We start from the raw sequence: 16,072 nt of genomic DNA, 5'->3' as shown, positions 1-16,072 counted from the left end.
AATGGTCAGCGGGTACCCAATGATGTAAGATTGAGGTACCATCGCCAACCGTGTATAAATAACCCCGACTGTCCCTATGAACAACAAGGGAAGACCTCCCCTACTATTATCGAAACTCATAGTTCAACAAACTCTTGATCTATTGATATCATGTCTGACTTCTTGAAACCGGCCCCCGAGCCTCGAACCGAACTTGGCCGCTACCGAGTGCTCTCGTCAACGGCCGGGATCCGCGTGTCGCCTCTCCAGCTCGGTGCCATGTCCATTGGGGATGCCTGGTCCGGTATGATGGGGTCAATGGACAAAGATTCGTCCTTCAAACTTCTGGATGCCTTTGTTGAAGCCGGCGGCAACTTCATCGACACCGCCAACAACTACCAAAGCGAGCAATCGGAAACCTGGCTGGGCGAATGGATGGCCTCCCGGAACAACCGCGACAGAATGGTGATCGCCACGAAGTTCACAACCGACTACAAGTCCCACGAAGTGGGCAAGGGCAATTCCCCGAACTGCTGCGGCAACCATAAGCGCTCGCTGAAAATGAGTCTGCGGGATTCCCTCCAGAAGCTTCAGACTGATTGGATCGATATCCTCTATGTCCACTGGTGGGACTACACGACCTCTATTGAGGAACTTATGGACAGCCTGCATACCGTGGTTGAGCAAGGAAAGGTGCTATACCTGGGTATCTCGGACACCCCAGCTTGGGTGGTAAGCGCGGCGAACACCTATGCCCGTGCACACGGCAAGACTCCGTTTAGCGTTTACCAAGGCCGTTGGAACGTGATGCTTCGCGATTTTGAAAGAGATATTATCCCCATGGCCCTGCATTTCGGCATGGCCCTTGCACCCTGGGACGTGTTAGGCAGTGGCAAGTTCCAAACTGCAAAGGCCCTGGAGGAGCGCCGGAAGAAGGGCGAAGGACTGCGTGCTATGCTGGGCGCCGGCGAGCAATCACCGGATGAGGCCAGGATAAGCGAAGCTTTAGCTAAGGTGGCCGCTGAGCATGGAATTGAGTCGGTGACGGCTATCGCCTTGGCATATGTCCTTCAGAAGGTCCCCAACGTGTTCCCTATCGTCGGAGGACGCAAAGTGGAACATCTTCAAGATAACATCCAGTCGCTTAAAATCAAGTTGACGACGGAGCAAGTGGAGTATCTGGAAAGTGTTCGGCCTTTGGACGTGGGTTTCCCGCACAACATGGTGGGCACAGATCCTAAGTTGAGCGGAGTTATAAGTCCCTGGGTTGGTTTTGGTAGCAAAGTAGCTGTGCCACCGCCGGTCAAGGGGTTTACACCTCAGTGATTTCCTTATTGCGGGTGCAGCGTACATATTGAACTTTGTAATTTTTGGCGTTGCATGCTATTGAAAGTACATTCGGGATATAGTATCATATTGGTTGTTGCTTCAACTAGACAGCGTAACACTTGACTAAGGTCTCTTCATGGACCGAGTATACGTGTATGATTTCATATTAATTACTTGCGATAGAAATCTTTTCTCACTTTAATTCCTATCCCTACGTCAGCTGTCAATATCAAGCTATGCTGAAAAAAGTAATGCATTCTCCGGCTCCGGGGGACGAGGCAGGGAAGCACTGACCGTACCCACATGTCCGGTTCTCCAGGTTGGGTAATGTATACCCCGCGCAGGCATTTCTTCACTCCCTGCGAGTTCGGCTTATGTTGAGAAGTCTGGGCCCCTGTGTCCTTCCTTGCACAATGAAACCATGAATATTGCACAATTCCAGGATGTTTTTTCAATTGAACCAAACAGAAGGCTCCGATTACACCAATGGCCTCAGGCCATTGGACAAACTCCGTGACAAAGCGCTTCAGGCCGAACGCGCGGCCGGCCATCGGAGCATGTGGGTCCACGATCTACCAATTAGAAACACGACAATGATTCTTACCACCCCGAGATCGGGGTCCTCGAAGAGCCCCTCGATGCTGTGGCCAGCGACATCGCGATTCTCAGAAGACTCTTAAATCCCTTGGGAGCTTCCGTGTCTGTCTTAGACATCATATTCTGACTTCTGGTTCTTCCTTGGAGATACTTTGCTCCTTCCGACCTGCAGCCTTCTTACCTAATTTGCCCATTAACCCCGTCGTTCTACATCGCCCCTCATGCCTGGTGCTGACCGGAAACCCAAGACCTTATATGACAAGGTCTTGGATGCTCATATCGTGAATGAGCAAGAGGATGGCACGATCCTGCTTTATATCGGTATGTTTGTCCGTTAGCCTATTCTACATGATCTCGGAACTAATCCTCCTGCAGATAGACATCTGGTCCACGAAGTGACTTCTCCAGTAAGTTTTGCGCTGTTCTCCGCAGGGCGCCTACCGTGTCGTCTCTTCTCGCCACTAACTAATTTGAACAGCAAGCCTTTGAGGGCCTGAAGAATGCGAGCCGTAAAGTCCGCAGGCCGGATTGCACCCTCGTTACTGTCGACCACGTATGTAGAATCTCTCATCTCCCCGTCCACTGGTTCAGAACTGACACTCGTCTTCCTAGAACATCCCTACCACATCGCGAAAAAACTTCAAGAACGTTGACGAATTCATCGAGGAGAACGACTCCCGTCTGCAATGCTCTACCCTCGAAGAGAATGTCAAGGACTTCGGTCTGACATATTTTGGCATGGGTGACAAGCGCCAGGGTATCGTTCACGTTATCGGCCCCGAGCAGGGCTTCACCCTCCCCGGAACGACCGTCGTCTGCGGTGACAGTCACACTTCCACCCACGGTGCTTTTGGCGCTCTCGCTTTCGGTATTGGTACCAGTGAGGTCGAACACGTCCTCGCCACACAGACCCTTATCACCCGGCGCAGCAAGAACATGCGCATCCAGGTTGACGGTGAACTTCCTGCTGGAGTTACGTCCAAGGACGTCGTTCTACATATTATCGGTTTAATCGGAACCGCAGGTGGGACAGGATGTGTCATTGAGTTCTGCGGCTCAGTTATTCGTGGGCTGAGCATCGAGGCTCGGATGTCAATGTGCAACATGTCCATCGAGGGTGGTGCGCGTGCTGGCATGGTCGCACCTGACGAGATCACCTTTGAGTACCTGAAGGGCCGTCCTCTGGCCCCCAAGTACGACAGCGCTGAATGGAAAAAGGCCGTCAACTACTGGTCGAGCTTGGCTTCTGACGATGATGCTGTTTACGACAAGACTGTTTTGGTCGACGCCAAGGACATTGTCCCCACAATTTCCTGGGGTACATCTCCTCAGGATGTGATTCCTATCACTGGTGTTGTCCCTGGTCCCGACGATTTCGAGGATGAGTCCCGCAAGCTCGCTTGTACGCGGGCTCTCGAATACATGGGCCTGACTACCGGTACTCCCTTGAGGGATGTCACCGTCGACAAGGTCTTCATTGGTTCTTGCACAAACTCGCGTATTGAGGACTTGCGTGCCGCCGCCAAGGTGGTACGAGGCAAGCAGGTTGCTGCTAACATCAAGCGAGCCATGGTTGTCCCTGGTTCTGGTCTTGTGAAGCAGCAAGCCGAAGCTGAAGGTCTCGACAAGATCTTTGTCGATGCCGGTTTCGAGTGGCGTGAGGCTGGATGCTCCATGTGCTTGGGTATGAACCCCGACATCCTCTCCCCCCAGGAACGTTGCGCCTCCACATCCAACCGTAACTTCGAGGGTCGCCAGGGTTATGGTGGCCGTACGCATCTAATGTCCCCGGCAATGGCTGCCACCGCCGCCATCGTCGGTAAGCTTGCCGATGTCCGTGAACACGTCCCCGAGAGCCCACGCCTTGGCAAGGTTCAGCCAAAGCTCGACGTCAGACCTGAAGCCGAAGAAGTTGACACGGAGGAGGAGCTGGACCACATCCTCGACCAACCCGCTGACGACCAACCCCACACCAACACCTCCGCACCCACCTCCTCGTCCACTGGCCTCCCAAAATTCACAACCCTCAAAGGAATTACGGCCCCCATGGACCGCAGCAACGTTGACACCGATGCTATTATCCCTAAGCAGTTCCTCAAAACCATCAAGCGTACCGGTCTCGGCTCAGCCCTCTTTTATGAGCTCCGTTACAAGAATGGCGAAGAAAACCCCGACTTCATCCTCAACCAGGGCATCTACCGCAACTCCAAGATTCTCGTCGTCACTGGCCCTAACTTCGGCTGCGGTTCCTCCCGTGAACACGCCCCCTGGGCCCTGCTCGACTTCGGTATCAAGTGTATCATCGCTCCCTCCTTTGCTGATATCTTCTACAACAACACATTCAAGAACGGCATGCTCCCCGTCGTCGTCTCTGACTCTGACCAGCTTTCCAAGATCGCCGACGAAGGCCGCGCCGGCCGCGAAGTCGAGATCGACCTCGTCAACCAGGAAATCAAGGACGCATCCGGTAACAAGCTTGCCTCTTTTGATGTGGACGGGTTCCGCAAACACTGTCTCGTCAACGGCCTCGACGACATCGGCCTAACCCTCCAGATGGCGGATAAGATCAAAAGTTTCGAGACCAAGCGGACGCTCGAGACTCCTTGGCTCGACGGCAAGGCCTACCTCAAGCGTGGCCGTCGTGGTGGGCCGACCATGGTCGAGGCTGCTCCTGTGCCGAAGACGAATCGGGGAGATGTCAAGGGTGAGCCTTTGGAGTGGTGATCACTATATCATACTCCATTTTCTTTTCCTCTTTCTTACTTTTTACCTCGCAAGTATAATGATTTGATATGTGACATGTGCGAAGTATGGGCCTGCATAAAAGATCCTTGAATTTTCGGTACCTTTTTCCCAAGTTGTTTTCTCCTCCATATTCTTGGAATCTATGGCATTTCGTCCCAAGGGACGAACTGGTTCTCGGGCGTTGATTTAGTTTACCTATCCGTTAACCTACCCATGAATAAATATACCAGATAGCAGTTAAAGGCTTAATAAGACTGATTGAATGACCTTATTTCTCCATGCCGGTCGGGTCAAGGATTGCCACCGATTCCCTGTATCCTTAAAATAAGCACCATCTATGTAAGCTAGTGATGAGATTGGGGCGAGATTGGGGTCAGTGTAAGCTTACTCTCTTACGGACTCACCCCTCACCTTCCTTGCACAATTTGCACATGCCATTACATCTTGAAGCCTTAAATTCCACTATCGCCCAGTTCTTGATGGAGGTCCATGTTGTATCCAAAGCAGACAATCAGAAGCATGCAGTTGCAGCGCTAGATACCCTCCATGACGAGAGCCACAGTCTTGCCTCATCTAGTGTTCGCGTCTGGCCACTGCTGATTGCTCTCACCTCGAATAACCTCAGTTATGCCCGTGGCGGCGATCTCCTGCATTGGTGCGTTATAATATTTGCCTTTTCCCTGGCTTATCTATTGTTTTCTAACTAATTACTGTGCAGGTGGGATACGTACCCCGTCCCTGCAGCGCTCTCCGCGCCATACAACGACCAGAAATCCTGGGGCATCGTCCCTGCATGGGGCTTTGGAGTTGTAACAGAATCATCAACGGACATTTCCCGGGGAACTCTCTTATGGGGATTCTGGCCGACCGCAAACATCCCCGTCTCGCTGCAACTCCAGCCCTCCAAGCCGAAGGGCTACTGGGCCGAGACCAGCGAGTCCCGTCAGCGTCTCATGACCATTTATAACATTTACTCGGAGGAAGGCCGGATTGACCTTCCCGAAACTATGCCGACGACTAGCATCGCGTCACTCCTCGGTGAAGACACCCTCAATCGCCTGGCGTGGACCACCCTCTTCCGTCCAATTTGGCAGACGGGATACCTCCTCAGCCGCCACACCTTCACATCGAGCCCGGCATCTCTCTTGCCAGTTCATCCGCTGGGTATAGATCGCCCCTGGACAGCGACGGACGCGGACATCTCTGCTGCCGTGGTGATCAGTCTCTCCGCGTCGAGCAAGACAGCCCGGTCATTTGCATACCACATGTTCCGTCGGTCTTCAGCAGAGGAGCGACCCTTGGGTTTTCTGCAGGTCTCGCAGACGCCGGAACTGTTGGAGGCAGTGCCAGAGAAGCTAGTTACCGATGTCCCTGCCAAGGCCGTGAAGTACGAGCAGGTGGGCGAGGCGATGGAATGGATTGGCGGATTGAAGCCGGCGAGGATTGTGCTTGTAGATTTTGGCGCACGCGCCGGGACGCTCGTGCGGTTTGTCGACGCGATTGAAGGACATTCGAATTTTGGAGGTGCCAAGACGACTATTGTAAATGTTGGTTCGGAACAGAAGGTGAGTGGTTTTTTGAGAAAAAAAGAATACTCACTACTAAATGTTGGTGTTCAAAAACTCACTTATGAACAGGTCTACTCCACCGATGATATCAAAGAAAACCGCGCCTCTATGCAAACGATGGGTAAGATCCAGTTTAACACCTCCGCAGTTCGTGATACAGCCATCAGGCAGACCAGTGCGGACGATTATTACGCCCATGTCCAGCCTGTGTGGGACGACTGGCTGCGAGTTAGCCACGATATCATGCCTGATATTCGGGTTACGTTAGGATGGGGAGTCTCCGGCGAAGAGGGCATTGAGAGAGGATGGAGCCGGCTGTGTCAGGGATCAGTGGACACTCAGGAAGGATTGGTGTATACCATGTAGTATAGAATATAGAGTAGTATACAGGCTCTAGACTGTTTGAATAACACCACGGTCGCACCAGAAGTCATAGACTCTAAAGTGGCATAGAGACTATGCCCCGCGCGAGAATGACCGAGGACTGTGCATGGTTCCCCTAGATTGTATAGATATAGTTTACTATATCAATTGAAGCATAGGTAGTAAAACAGGGCACCACCACATAGGTAGCCAGAAAAGCAATGATTGCCGATGAATATTGTAGGAATCTAGAATTTCATATTTATTCGATAGTATATCCGTATCACAGTTATTATTTTCAGTCCAACAACGGCCAAAACATAAGCAACGAAAGAAAACAAAAAATCACAGGGTTTCAAAAACCAATTTTTCAACATATATGTGAAATGCAAGGGGAAACAACTTCGAAAGCGCAATCAGTCAATCATTAAATACATCTTTTGCCCACAATTCGTACATGTCGTGGTGGGTACTTCAATAATTAGGTAGGTAGATAAATAGACTGATTATATTAACATCCAGATCATTAGGTACTGACTCGTATCGTAGTCATGTCCCCGGTAAAAGCTGGGGCGAAGAGGAATATCGTCAAGAAACATGCAGAAAGATATGTAAGGTTATTGGATATATCAGTGGGTGGTGAACCGATAGAGCTTGTCTTGACAATACGATATGATGTACTGGTGGCTGAATCGATTCGATTAGTGTACAAGGGTCTTGTGGTTTATTTGTGTCCTCGAGGGTTGCTTTGTCTTTTTGTCGAGGATATATTGGTGAAGCTCTGGTGGCGCGGTTGAGGTGCTCCTTATGGCTTCGTAAGCTGTTCTTTCCGGAAGAACATGAGGAAGCCAGCACTGTTAAGCAGGTTAGCATATATTGCATTGAATGAGGGAACATTAGATAAAACGTACCAAATCAACAACTGGAAGAATATAGCGATCCAGAACCACGCGTTAGCCACTGAGCTAGCTCCAGCTGTCACATCCGGCGATATTGGACCTGGACCAATATTGTTAGGCGCAAATGCCCTAGCGCAGATGGTTGCAATGGATCCAAGAACTTGGGATGCCAGCAGAGTGAAGCAAATGTGCATTCGGGTTAAGGTTTGGAGCAGGATCATGCCGAACCCGAGGCCCTGGAGTGAATCTAGGATACCTAGCCAGAGCCAGAGACTGCGAGATGCAAGTGCCCCGGAGGTGTAGCTACCAGCCCAAGGTAGGTACAGACCCATTCCGGAAACACCCCACCATATTTGGGCCCAACGAGGAGCACCGAGACCACAGGCAAAGACAGGGAGAATCCAGCTGTGAGATTTAGACAGACGACTAAATATAAACAGAATAGCTACCCAGGCGACGCCGAAGAAAGCAATGACCAGGAGTCCAACCTGCCAGTTTTCGGCGTGGACCGAGCTCCAGAGGACTGCATTGTGTTAGCAATGATGAGGAAGGACTGATGGATTCAGAGGGACTCACAACTCCAATTTCGACCATAGGGCGCACTGAGGAAGAAGTTTTGTAGTATAACAACAACAAAGTTCCACAATATAATCTTGCGTCGGGAAACGGACTTATAGAAGGATGGAACTTTGCCAGGAGTCTGGCGGTAGTAGTTTGGTAGACCGAAGAATACCAGGAGACCGAGAACCCAAAGGAAAACAGCAATCGGCATGCAGATAGCACTAGAAGAGAGTGTTAATAAAACATCATAAAAGAGGATGGTGTTGTGAGAGATTAATAACGTACGTCATTCTCCATGTTTCCGTAACATTTGCCTGGACGTTTGGAATTCCCCTGGTGACCGCTTGGGATATAGATGTTCCCCAATACCAGAGACCGATGATGTAGGCTTGTTGAGTCCCCTGAATAATGCATGCACGCCACACCCATTCCTTGACAGGGACACCATTTTCGTCTCCAAAGTTAAGGGCGAAGAACAAGGAACCACTGGCTGATGCTGCGGCATATACTCCGGCGCCAACGTTCTGAATCCACGATCGAGAAAACCCATCACCCTCGTAATGTGCGACACCAATAAGGACAAAAGCAAGACCATAGAAAAACCATGGTAGGGATAGCACCACAACGGATTTGCAGAAGCGGAAGAGGAACCACCAGACAATAGAGCTCACGAGGTAGACCGTTGCGATTCCGTAGAGCTTCTCGGGTGTTTGTCCAACCTCTCCGGTCAACAAGGTGATTTGGTAGGAGTTTGCTGCAATGATCTGCCCGAGACCGAGTATAAACGAGTAAATTGGCCAGTCGAAAACCCGAACTTGCATCCACTTTCTGAGCCCAGTAGGCGGGACATAATCATTTCCGAGACAAAACTCATCTGGTCTCCGACCCGGGCTTCCACTTTCACGCGACCCGACTTCGTCATTCGAAACTGTTGCCATGGGGGAGGGGCCCTCATATTTACTGCGAAACTTTGAAGAGGGTGACTGGTTGCGCCCAAGTCTCGCATCGCGGAATCTGTCGAACCATTTCTTCTCGCTCTTCTCAAGGTACTCCTCGATGCAGAGTTGCGACACAGAATTGGACCCGTTGAGATTTTCCAATTTGGCTTCAAACGCCCTGTAAAACTCGCCTGTACTATCCGTGAATGTAGGGTCAACCTTCTGCAGCTTGTAGTCCTTCTTCTCGCCTACAATCGAGTCAACGGAAAGGACAGAGGAACAGCTGAGACGATTTCCAGGCTCTGTTAAAGCCGGCGCGTTTTGGGCAGCGCTATCATCTCCATCAAAAGTTGTTGAACTCCCTGGAGAGAGAATAGCGCGGGATGGAATTGAACTCTGGCTTGAGTGTCTCCGAGAGAAGAAGTCCCTAACCGAGCCATGGCCTTGGTCTTGCTGCGGCGCCGCCATTTCTCCTCGTCGTACTTCCTCTGCTTGTTCGGGGGTGAGTGTGTACTCGTCTTCTCCATAGAAACTTGGGATGATATCGTCATCGCTGCTCTCCTCGGTCATGGAGACGTTGCCATTCTCATCAGCGCCAGCGCGGCTATTTCTCCTCAATCTGCGTCGACCACGACGCATAAGATGTCCAGGTCCAGCCCTCACACCGAGGGATAAGTGTCGAGCAAACCCAGATCTGGGCTGGTCATCGCCCCCGGGGCTTGGGTCCCTGCTGTAGATGATGGTGTTGCGCTGCTGTGGTCCATAAGCACTTAATCGGTTAACATTGGAATAGCTTCCCGATCGCGAGTGAGAAAGTGGAGGTGTCTGTGCTCCGGTTGGAGTGACATTGCCAGTGGATCCAATAGTGGGTGTCATCATTCCGCTGGGTGTGTTGTTTCCAGAAGGAGTGTAGGGCTGAACGTTTGATTTAGCCGCACTCTTACTGTGAACTCGCATCGCTGTTGATTGTAGGATTTCCAGATCTTCAACCCATTGAGCGACAGGGAAACGTTGCTTCGCAGACCTTGCTCGCATCTTCGCCCTAACTTGAGGTTTCGAGTTCAGTGCACTGCCAATGGCAAGTTTGAATTGATGGACCAGGTGAGCAGTAGTTGTGGATTCAACATTATACCACCAACCTGGCATTTGGCCAAGGCCACCAACGCGGGCACCAATTCCTAGGGCTCCTTTGCGACCAAATTCGACAGCCACCAGTCCAAAGGGTTCGTCACGGGATGGGATCAAAGCAAACTCGGCTCCGGAGAAGATGTATGGGGGCAGTGCTGTGAACTCAGGCTTTGAGAACACGCGCCCAGGGTAGACCTGCATCATGCGGCCAAGCTTAAGCGCCGCGAATTTTCCGTAAAGGTCGATGACTGGGCCAACGCAGATAAGTTGAACATTTGGGCGAGCCTCTAGAACAGCAGGCATGACATCGGCTATCAGATCAACTCCCTTTTGCATCGACCATCGTCCCACAAAGACCAGTAGGTCTGCGTTGGGGTTTTGTTCAAGTCCAGCCCATTCTTGCGCTTGGCGTTTCAGTTCTCCTCTGTTTGCCTCATAGTTCTGATCGACCTGTATCTCACTATCGTTGGGACGTTCCTTGTTCCATTCGGCAGTGTCGGAGGGGTCGGGGTTCGGGAGATTTCCAACTTTCTTAAGGCCCCAGAAGATGGGGTAGCGAGCATAAGAACGTTTGCCATATTTCCTTGAGACTCCGACGGCACCAAATCCTTGTTGATGAACTCGTAGATAACTTGCGCCGGCGTGGAGCATATTGAAGACCTCGCCGAACTGGACATAGCGTCTAGCAGTATCGATTTCAAGATTAAAGACAGAACAAACTTCGTCTCTTTCCTTCTGAGTGCGCATCGGCCAGAGCCCCTGGAACTCCGCATTGTGGAGTGAGAGACAAACCGGAACTGTCTGGGGAAGAAGGTACAGCGGGGCAATGGAACCGTGGTAATCATTGACATGATAAAGGTCGATGGGGAAGCGTTTGATGGTCTCGGCGATGCACTGATTCCAAGCAGAATAATAGATTGCGCTATCGAGGTCATCCATGCGAGCTGGGTAGGGCTCAGACTTTGATTGTTGACGGAAAACGGGCGCGTCCAGGAGAACATAGGTGATGTTGTTGAGTACATGGTACTGAACCTTTACTTCATATATGTTCCCAAGGACCGTCACGAACATTGGCTCCCCTGGTTGATCCTCTGGATAGTCCACACCCCCAACGCACGGGACAACCCAGATGAGATCTTGGTGCCCAAGGTTCTTTCCCATGAGCTGGGCCATAACACCAAGGCCGCCAATTTTGATTTTGATACCCCAGTCTTCGATGTCATACTCCATTGTGGCGATGAGGACACTTCGCCTGTTTGAGGCCCCGGGCCCGAATGCAGGAGTACTTTGGAGAAACCCTGACTTGTTGGCCAACTTCATCAGAGGATTCGTTGACGACTTTCCGGCGAATATGGGGAACAGAGACTTTTTCTCACTGATCCCAACCTGGTTGAACTTGACTTGATAGAATGATTTCATGAACGCGTACACAACCCCGGCGGCTGTAATTAATGGCACGAACCAGAGCAAAAAGTAAATGACTATCTGGGTTGCTCTTGACCCAGCCGGCATGAAATTAATTCTCATTGTGCCATCATCAACCCAGAGATCCCAGTTCAGGTAGGGCGATGGGGGTCTGTCGGTGACATTGATAGAAAGATCGCTCAGCGAGGAAGGTGGCATGCGGTCCAGGACGCCGTCAGAGTCAAGGTCACCAAACACATAGCTCTGATCGGGTTGCCCATCTGGGTTCATTCCCCAGACGTTGAATTGTCCCTGGGCCGGGTATTCCACCCGCAACCTGTACTTCCAGTACCCATCACTGTCCTGCTTGACTTCATTATCCAACCCGGCGTCGTATCCATACTGGTTGTACGGCCCGTTGAAGAAGAGATGAGGGAAGCGCCTTGGATGATCGGTGCCATAATCACCTTCTTGCACATAGCTGCTGCTACCGGTCAATTTGCTCCAGTATTCAACGCGTACGTGCTGTCCTTTCCACTTTTGCTTGTCAGTTCCAGACCAAGGGAGTTCTTCGATGACCTCGTCGCCACCTTTATATTCCCGCCAATCTGAAAAAGAGGTTCCCCAATTGGTCGAATAACGGAATCTGTCAGCACCGGCAGCCTTGTGTCGGATGTAAAGTGTACCGTTGTCATGTTGCTGCAACAGGTTCGTGGAATAATTGGCTGCAGTGGAAACCATCGGGTTGTCTACCTGACCAACACGAATGAGAAAGTGATCAACAGCACCTGTTGAGTCCCCGGCTCTGCTCTCGGGTTTGTTTACAGTTAGGCGATGAATCCCGTTGTAAACACCAGTCAGCTTTGAAGTCCAAACCCAGGTGCTGGGAAGCTGAGCAGTCCATTGCGTCTTGCTTGGATCAATTTTCTTGCAGTCCACACTCTTTCTGTCGATTGAAGCTTTCTTGCCAGTCTCCGTCGTAGAGTTTAGTGTGATAGCTTTTGTCACAGAGTTGCAGTCCATCTCCGTGGAGAAATAAATACTAAAATCGATGTCTTCCGCCTCACCATATCCAACTTTGGAGAAGATTGGTTGGTCATGCCCTGGGGTGATTTTGGTAACCATGGGTACAGGCTTCACAAAACTTCCTTTGGGAACGAAGGCCTTGAACTCAAACGGCTTCAAGGTCATGCTATCAAGACATCCGTTGTATTCTTTGGAGCCATTGAGGGCGAGTTTCTTGGGGCTATCCTTCAACTTGTACTCATCGTGTGGGTAGAACAGATTAACAACGGTTGAATCCGAATCGAATGGGGAGATCAACGCCGAGCCATTCCGACGGCAATCGAACTTGTAATCCACCGTCTTGTTGTCGTTCTGGTATACCAGCCATACTGGCTGATCATTGTCCAGCTCTTGAATCTTGTAAACCGAATCTCTTAGAATCGACCACATTCCAACCTCTGTAGCTGTGCCGTTGGAGCCAGGGTAGTAAATATCCCGTGTTTGATTGGACAGTTTCTGGACCGAATATCCGTCATTCAGCACCTGGTAATCTTTTCGTAGCTGATACATGTGTTTGATGACATTTCGGATAGGGTGAGACGGATCGCGATGGTCATAGACTACAGCATCATCATGACAGCCTTCCCGTCCTTTGCTGATGGGCCAATTGTGGTACTGATCTGCGTTCAAAGCGAAGCAACCGTGTGTCTTCCATGCGGTAGCCGGCGACATTGCCTGACGACCGTAAACATAGTTGTCTGCGGTAGCATCTAGAATATAGAAGCCCTGTTCTTCGCCCCACAATAGGATTGGAATGCCAGGAAGGTGAAGAGTGGTAATGAACATTGCCAAGAGCTGTCGTTCAATACCTTGCTCTATAGCTGGCCATCGGAAAACATCCTGATTTGTCGCACCGTACATATGTCGTGGGTCAAATTTTCCGGTATTCGCGTTGACCATGTCGTTGGTCAGCACCATCAGGTTCCAAGAATCCGTCCAATCGACTGGTACATCGTAACCTGCAGCAAGATTGCCGTCGAGGCCGAGAAACCGGGTAAGAGATCGGTAGGTTGAATAATGGAAGGCGGCGCTATCAAGCGCTTGTAACCCCTCCTCGCGAAGGAAATACTGGTGGTCAGACTCGTTGTTCATTGCCATTGAATCCATTGTCGAGTCTGGATACTGGTCAGGCTGTCTACCACGCCCAATGTAAATTGAACCGAAGTTGTTTCCACCAGTAATTTCACCGGGTATGAAGAAATTGTCCTTGCCGATGTCGCGGGCACATTCTCGATAAGCACTTGACATGTCTCCAAGAGCATCCACAGTTGCTTGCGTGGCTTTGTCATATCGGAATCCATCAATATCAAGAGCCTTGATTATCATGCAGTTATGCCTAATCAATCTCTCGCGAACACTGGGATTCCATTCACGAAGACGGTCCTGAACTGATGCAAACTTTGCCAGCTGTCGCTCCCAATCTGGGTATACGCCAAAAGCTTCTCTGTCACCGTATTGGTCGAAATCGCTATCGTAGCAGCCTTGAAGCTCGTCGCGAACATCGCTGTTAACCGGATAGCCAGTTTCATTCCAGAATCGAGGGTAGTTGCAAGTCTCATTGTACTTATTTCCGATATGAAAATCAATATAACGGCGCTCGCTCTTCCAGAGAGATTCGTGCTCCTTGACAGAAAACGGAGTCGTAACATTCAAATAACCTTTGAAGCCAATCAAATCACCCATACTTGGGTTTCCAATTAGCATTGAAGCAGCTGAATGTGGATGGCTTTGATAGACTTACGTTGCAATTGTGTTATCAAACAACACGTACATGTCACGCTTGTGGATTTCTGAAATCGCATCTCTCCACGTCTGTATTGTGCCGAAATGCTGGTCCAACAGCGTGGTATCCAAAATCGAGTAACCGTCCGAACCCCAAGGCTGGTTCATGAGAATAGTACCTGCGAGATAAATTCCCTACACAAATCATGGTTAGAAAACAAAAATAAAGGGCTGTGAGGGGTGGGAAGTAGCATAGAACCTTAATTCCCATTCCTTGAAGATAGTCGAGCGTGTCCACCAAGCCCTGCGCATCACCGCCATGCCGCATTTGGTTCGAGTTCAGGTCATGTTCGAAAAGAGTCCCGTTTATATTGTCGTTGGTAGGGTCACCGTTAACAAACCGGTCGAGAAAAAGCGTATAGAATGGAAATCTCCAATTCTTCGGCGAGGGCGTATACTTGTGGTTTGGCCATTCTGGTGCAAAATAGTCTGCTGGCGTGGCGGCATCCTTGTTTACATTAAGGTTGTAGTCAACTAGGGACTCTTCGTAGGGCCATCCTGTCACGGTCACTGCAAACAATGCAAGCAACGAGCTTGTAGTCCTCCACTTCATAGTTGACGGTCACTGAGAGGGTGGGACTCAGAAACTCGACATGAGTCTTAGGCCGTAGCGACGATGTGAAAGATCAAAGACGAGCAAGAGTCCAGCTCAAGTGCTTAATTTGAGTGAGCCCTATAACCGTTCTCCCACTCAATATCTTTCACTCGGACGGTATCCCAATGTTGATGTGAAGGGATGGGCAGCTGAAGATGAAGGTAAGGTAGAAAGCTCCGAGACGAAGGTGTAGCAGCGGCAGTGAGGGAATAAAAGGAAATGGAGGGAGGGGAACACAAAAGAAGAACCATATGCCCGAGGATATTTCCGACGAGATGCAGGAAAAGATGCAATCTATAGGCCGAGCGAAAGCATTATTAGCTGCGGTATACTGATAGGAAGGAGGGTCAGCGAGGGATCGATATCTTCTTTAAGGAGGAAAAGAAACGAAAATCTTTTCCGCGCTGACCGTACATCAACAGGAGACAGATGAGATTGGCGACTGACTAGGCAGTTATCAAGCCAAATGGGGTGACTACTATGTCTCCAGCTGTGGGAACTGTAGTCCCTTGGCCGGAGGACCAGCCACCGACCCATCCATGATGACTCGTGTGGTATCGGCGAGCCGAAAGGAGAAAGCTGACAAGCCCATTCGGTTATGGCACGAAGAAAATATCATTGTAGGAAGGGATGGCTGCAGTACTAGACTGGAGACTCGAAGCAATATCCACCGGGGATCGAATGCATGCAGGTCAGTTGGAGCAGCAGAGGCGGGAGATCATTGTATTATTACAATCAGTACCAGCGAGACCGGTAATACCAGTACTTTTACAACGATATCGAACACCGTGAGATTACATACTCTTACTCTTGACGTTTGTTCTTTGATGGTGGTGGTTGGGTAATTCATTTGGCTTCAAAATATACCCTTGTCCATTCTTATGGGTATGGTTACAGAACATCGAATCGAAGCTTAATTACTTGCTGCTCACTCGGTTGCTTTATAGAATAATACCACCAAACTAGAAAAAGTAAGTATCCTACACCACACATGTTATCATTTCCAGAAAGAATGCAGTAGGTGGGAAACTCAGTATAACCTATTTTACCAGATGAATAAATCACAGAACACAGTCAGAATATCAGATTTGCGGCTTAAACATTAGCTAGGTAGAGCTG

The 16,072-nt window shown here is 50.1% G+C and overlaps 4 protein-coding genes across 4 annotated transcripts; 3 read left to right on the top strand and 1 right to left on the bottom strand.

The window, feature by feature from the left end:
- Nucleotides 1-150: 150 nt before the first annotated feature.
- AAD14_1 (aldo/keto reductase) lies at nt 151-1,305 on the top strand (the record flags this gene model as incomplete). The annotated part of the gene is made up of 1 exon (XM_041705952.1): nt 151-1,305. The coding sequence occupies one exon, from the start codon at nt 151-153 to the stop codon at nt 1,303-1,305; it is 1,155 nt and encodes a 384-aa protein (XP_041550268.1).
- An 821-nt stretch (nt 1,306-2,126) lies between these two features.
- luA (3-isopropylmalate dehydratase LEU1) lies at nt 2,127-4,629 on the top strand (the record flags this gene model as incomplete). The annotated part of the gene is made up of 4 exons (XM_041705941.1): nt 2,127-2,226; nt 2,281-2,312; nt 2,384-2,458; nt 2,518-4,629. The coding sequence occupies 4 exons, from the start codon at nt 2,127-2,129 to the stop codon at nt 4,627-4,629; spliced, it is 2,319 nt and encodes a 772-aa protein (XP_041550267.1).
- A 452-nt stretch (nt 4,630-5,081) lies between these two features.
- On the top strand, nt 5,082-6,584 carry APUU_10900A (DUF2855 family protein; the record flags this gene model as incomplete). The annotated part of the gene is made up of 3 exons (XM_041705930.1): nt 5,082-5,305; nt 5,369-6,215; nt 6,288-6,584. 3 exons carry the CDS (start codon nt 5,082-5,084, stop codon nt 6,582-6,584), a joined length of 1,368 nt encoding a protein of 455 aa, XP_041550266.1.
- An 802-nt stretch (nt 6,585-7,386) lies between these two features.
- ags2 (alpha-1,3-glucan synthase Ags2) lies at nt 7,387-14,911 on the bottom strand (the record flags this gene model as incomplete). Its single annotated transcript, XM_041705917.1, has 6 exons — nt 7,387-7,435; nt 7,493-8,003; nt 8,057-8,262; nt 8,327-14,260; nt 14,318-14,493; nt 14,558-14,911. The coding sequence occupies 6 exons, from the start codon at nt 14,909-14,911 to the stop codon at nt 7,387-7,389; spliced, it is 7,230 nt and encodes a 2,409-aa protein (XP_041550265.1).
- Between the last annotated feature and the right edge of the window lie 1,161 nt (nt 14,912-16,072).

This window comes from Aspergillus puulaauensis, chromosome 1, assembly GCF_016861865.1.
Source record: "Aspergillus puulaauensis MK2 DNA, chromosome 1, nearly complete sequence".
NCBI lineage: Eukaryota > Fungi > Ascomycota > Eurotiomycetes > Eurotiales > Aspergillaceae > Aspergillus > Aspergillus puulaauensis.
Note: the sequence above shows the minus strand (reverse complement) of the source record. Positions and strands in the feature narration are given on the sequence as shown.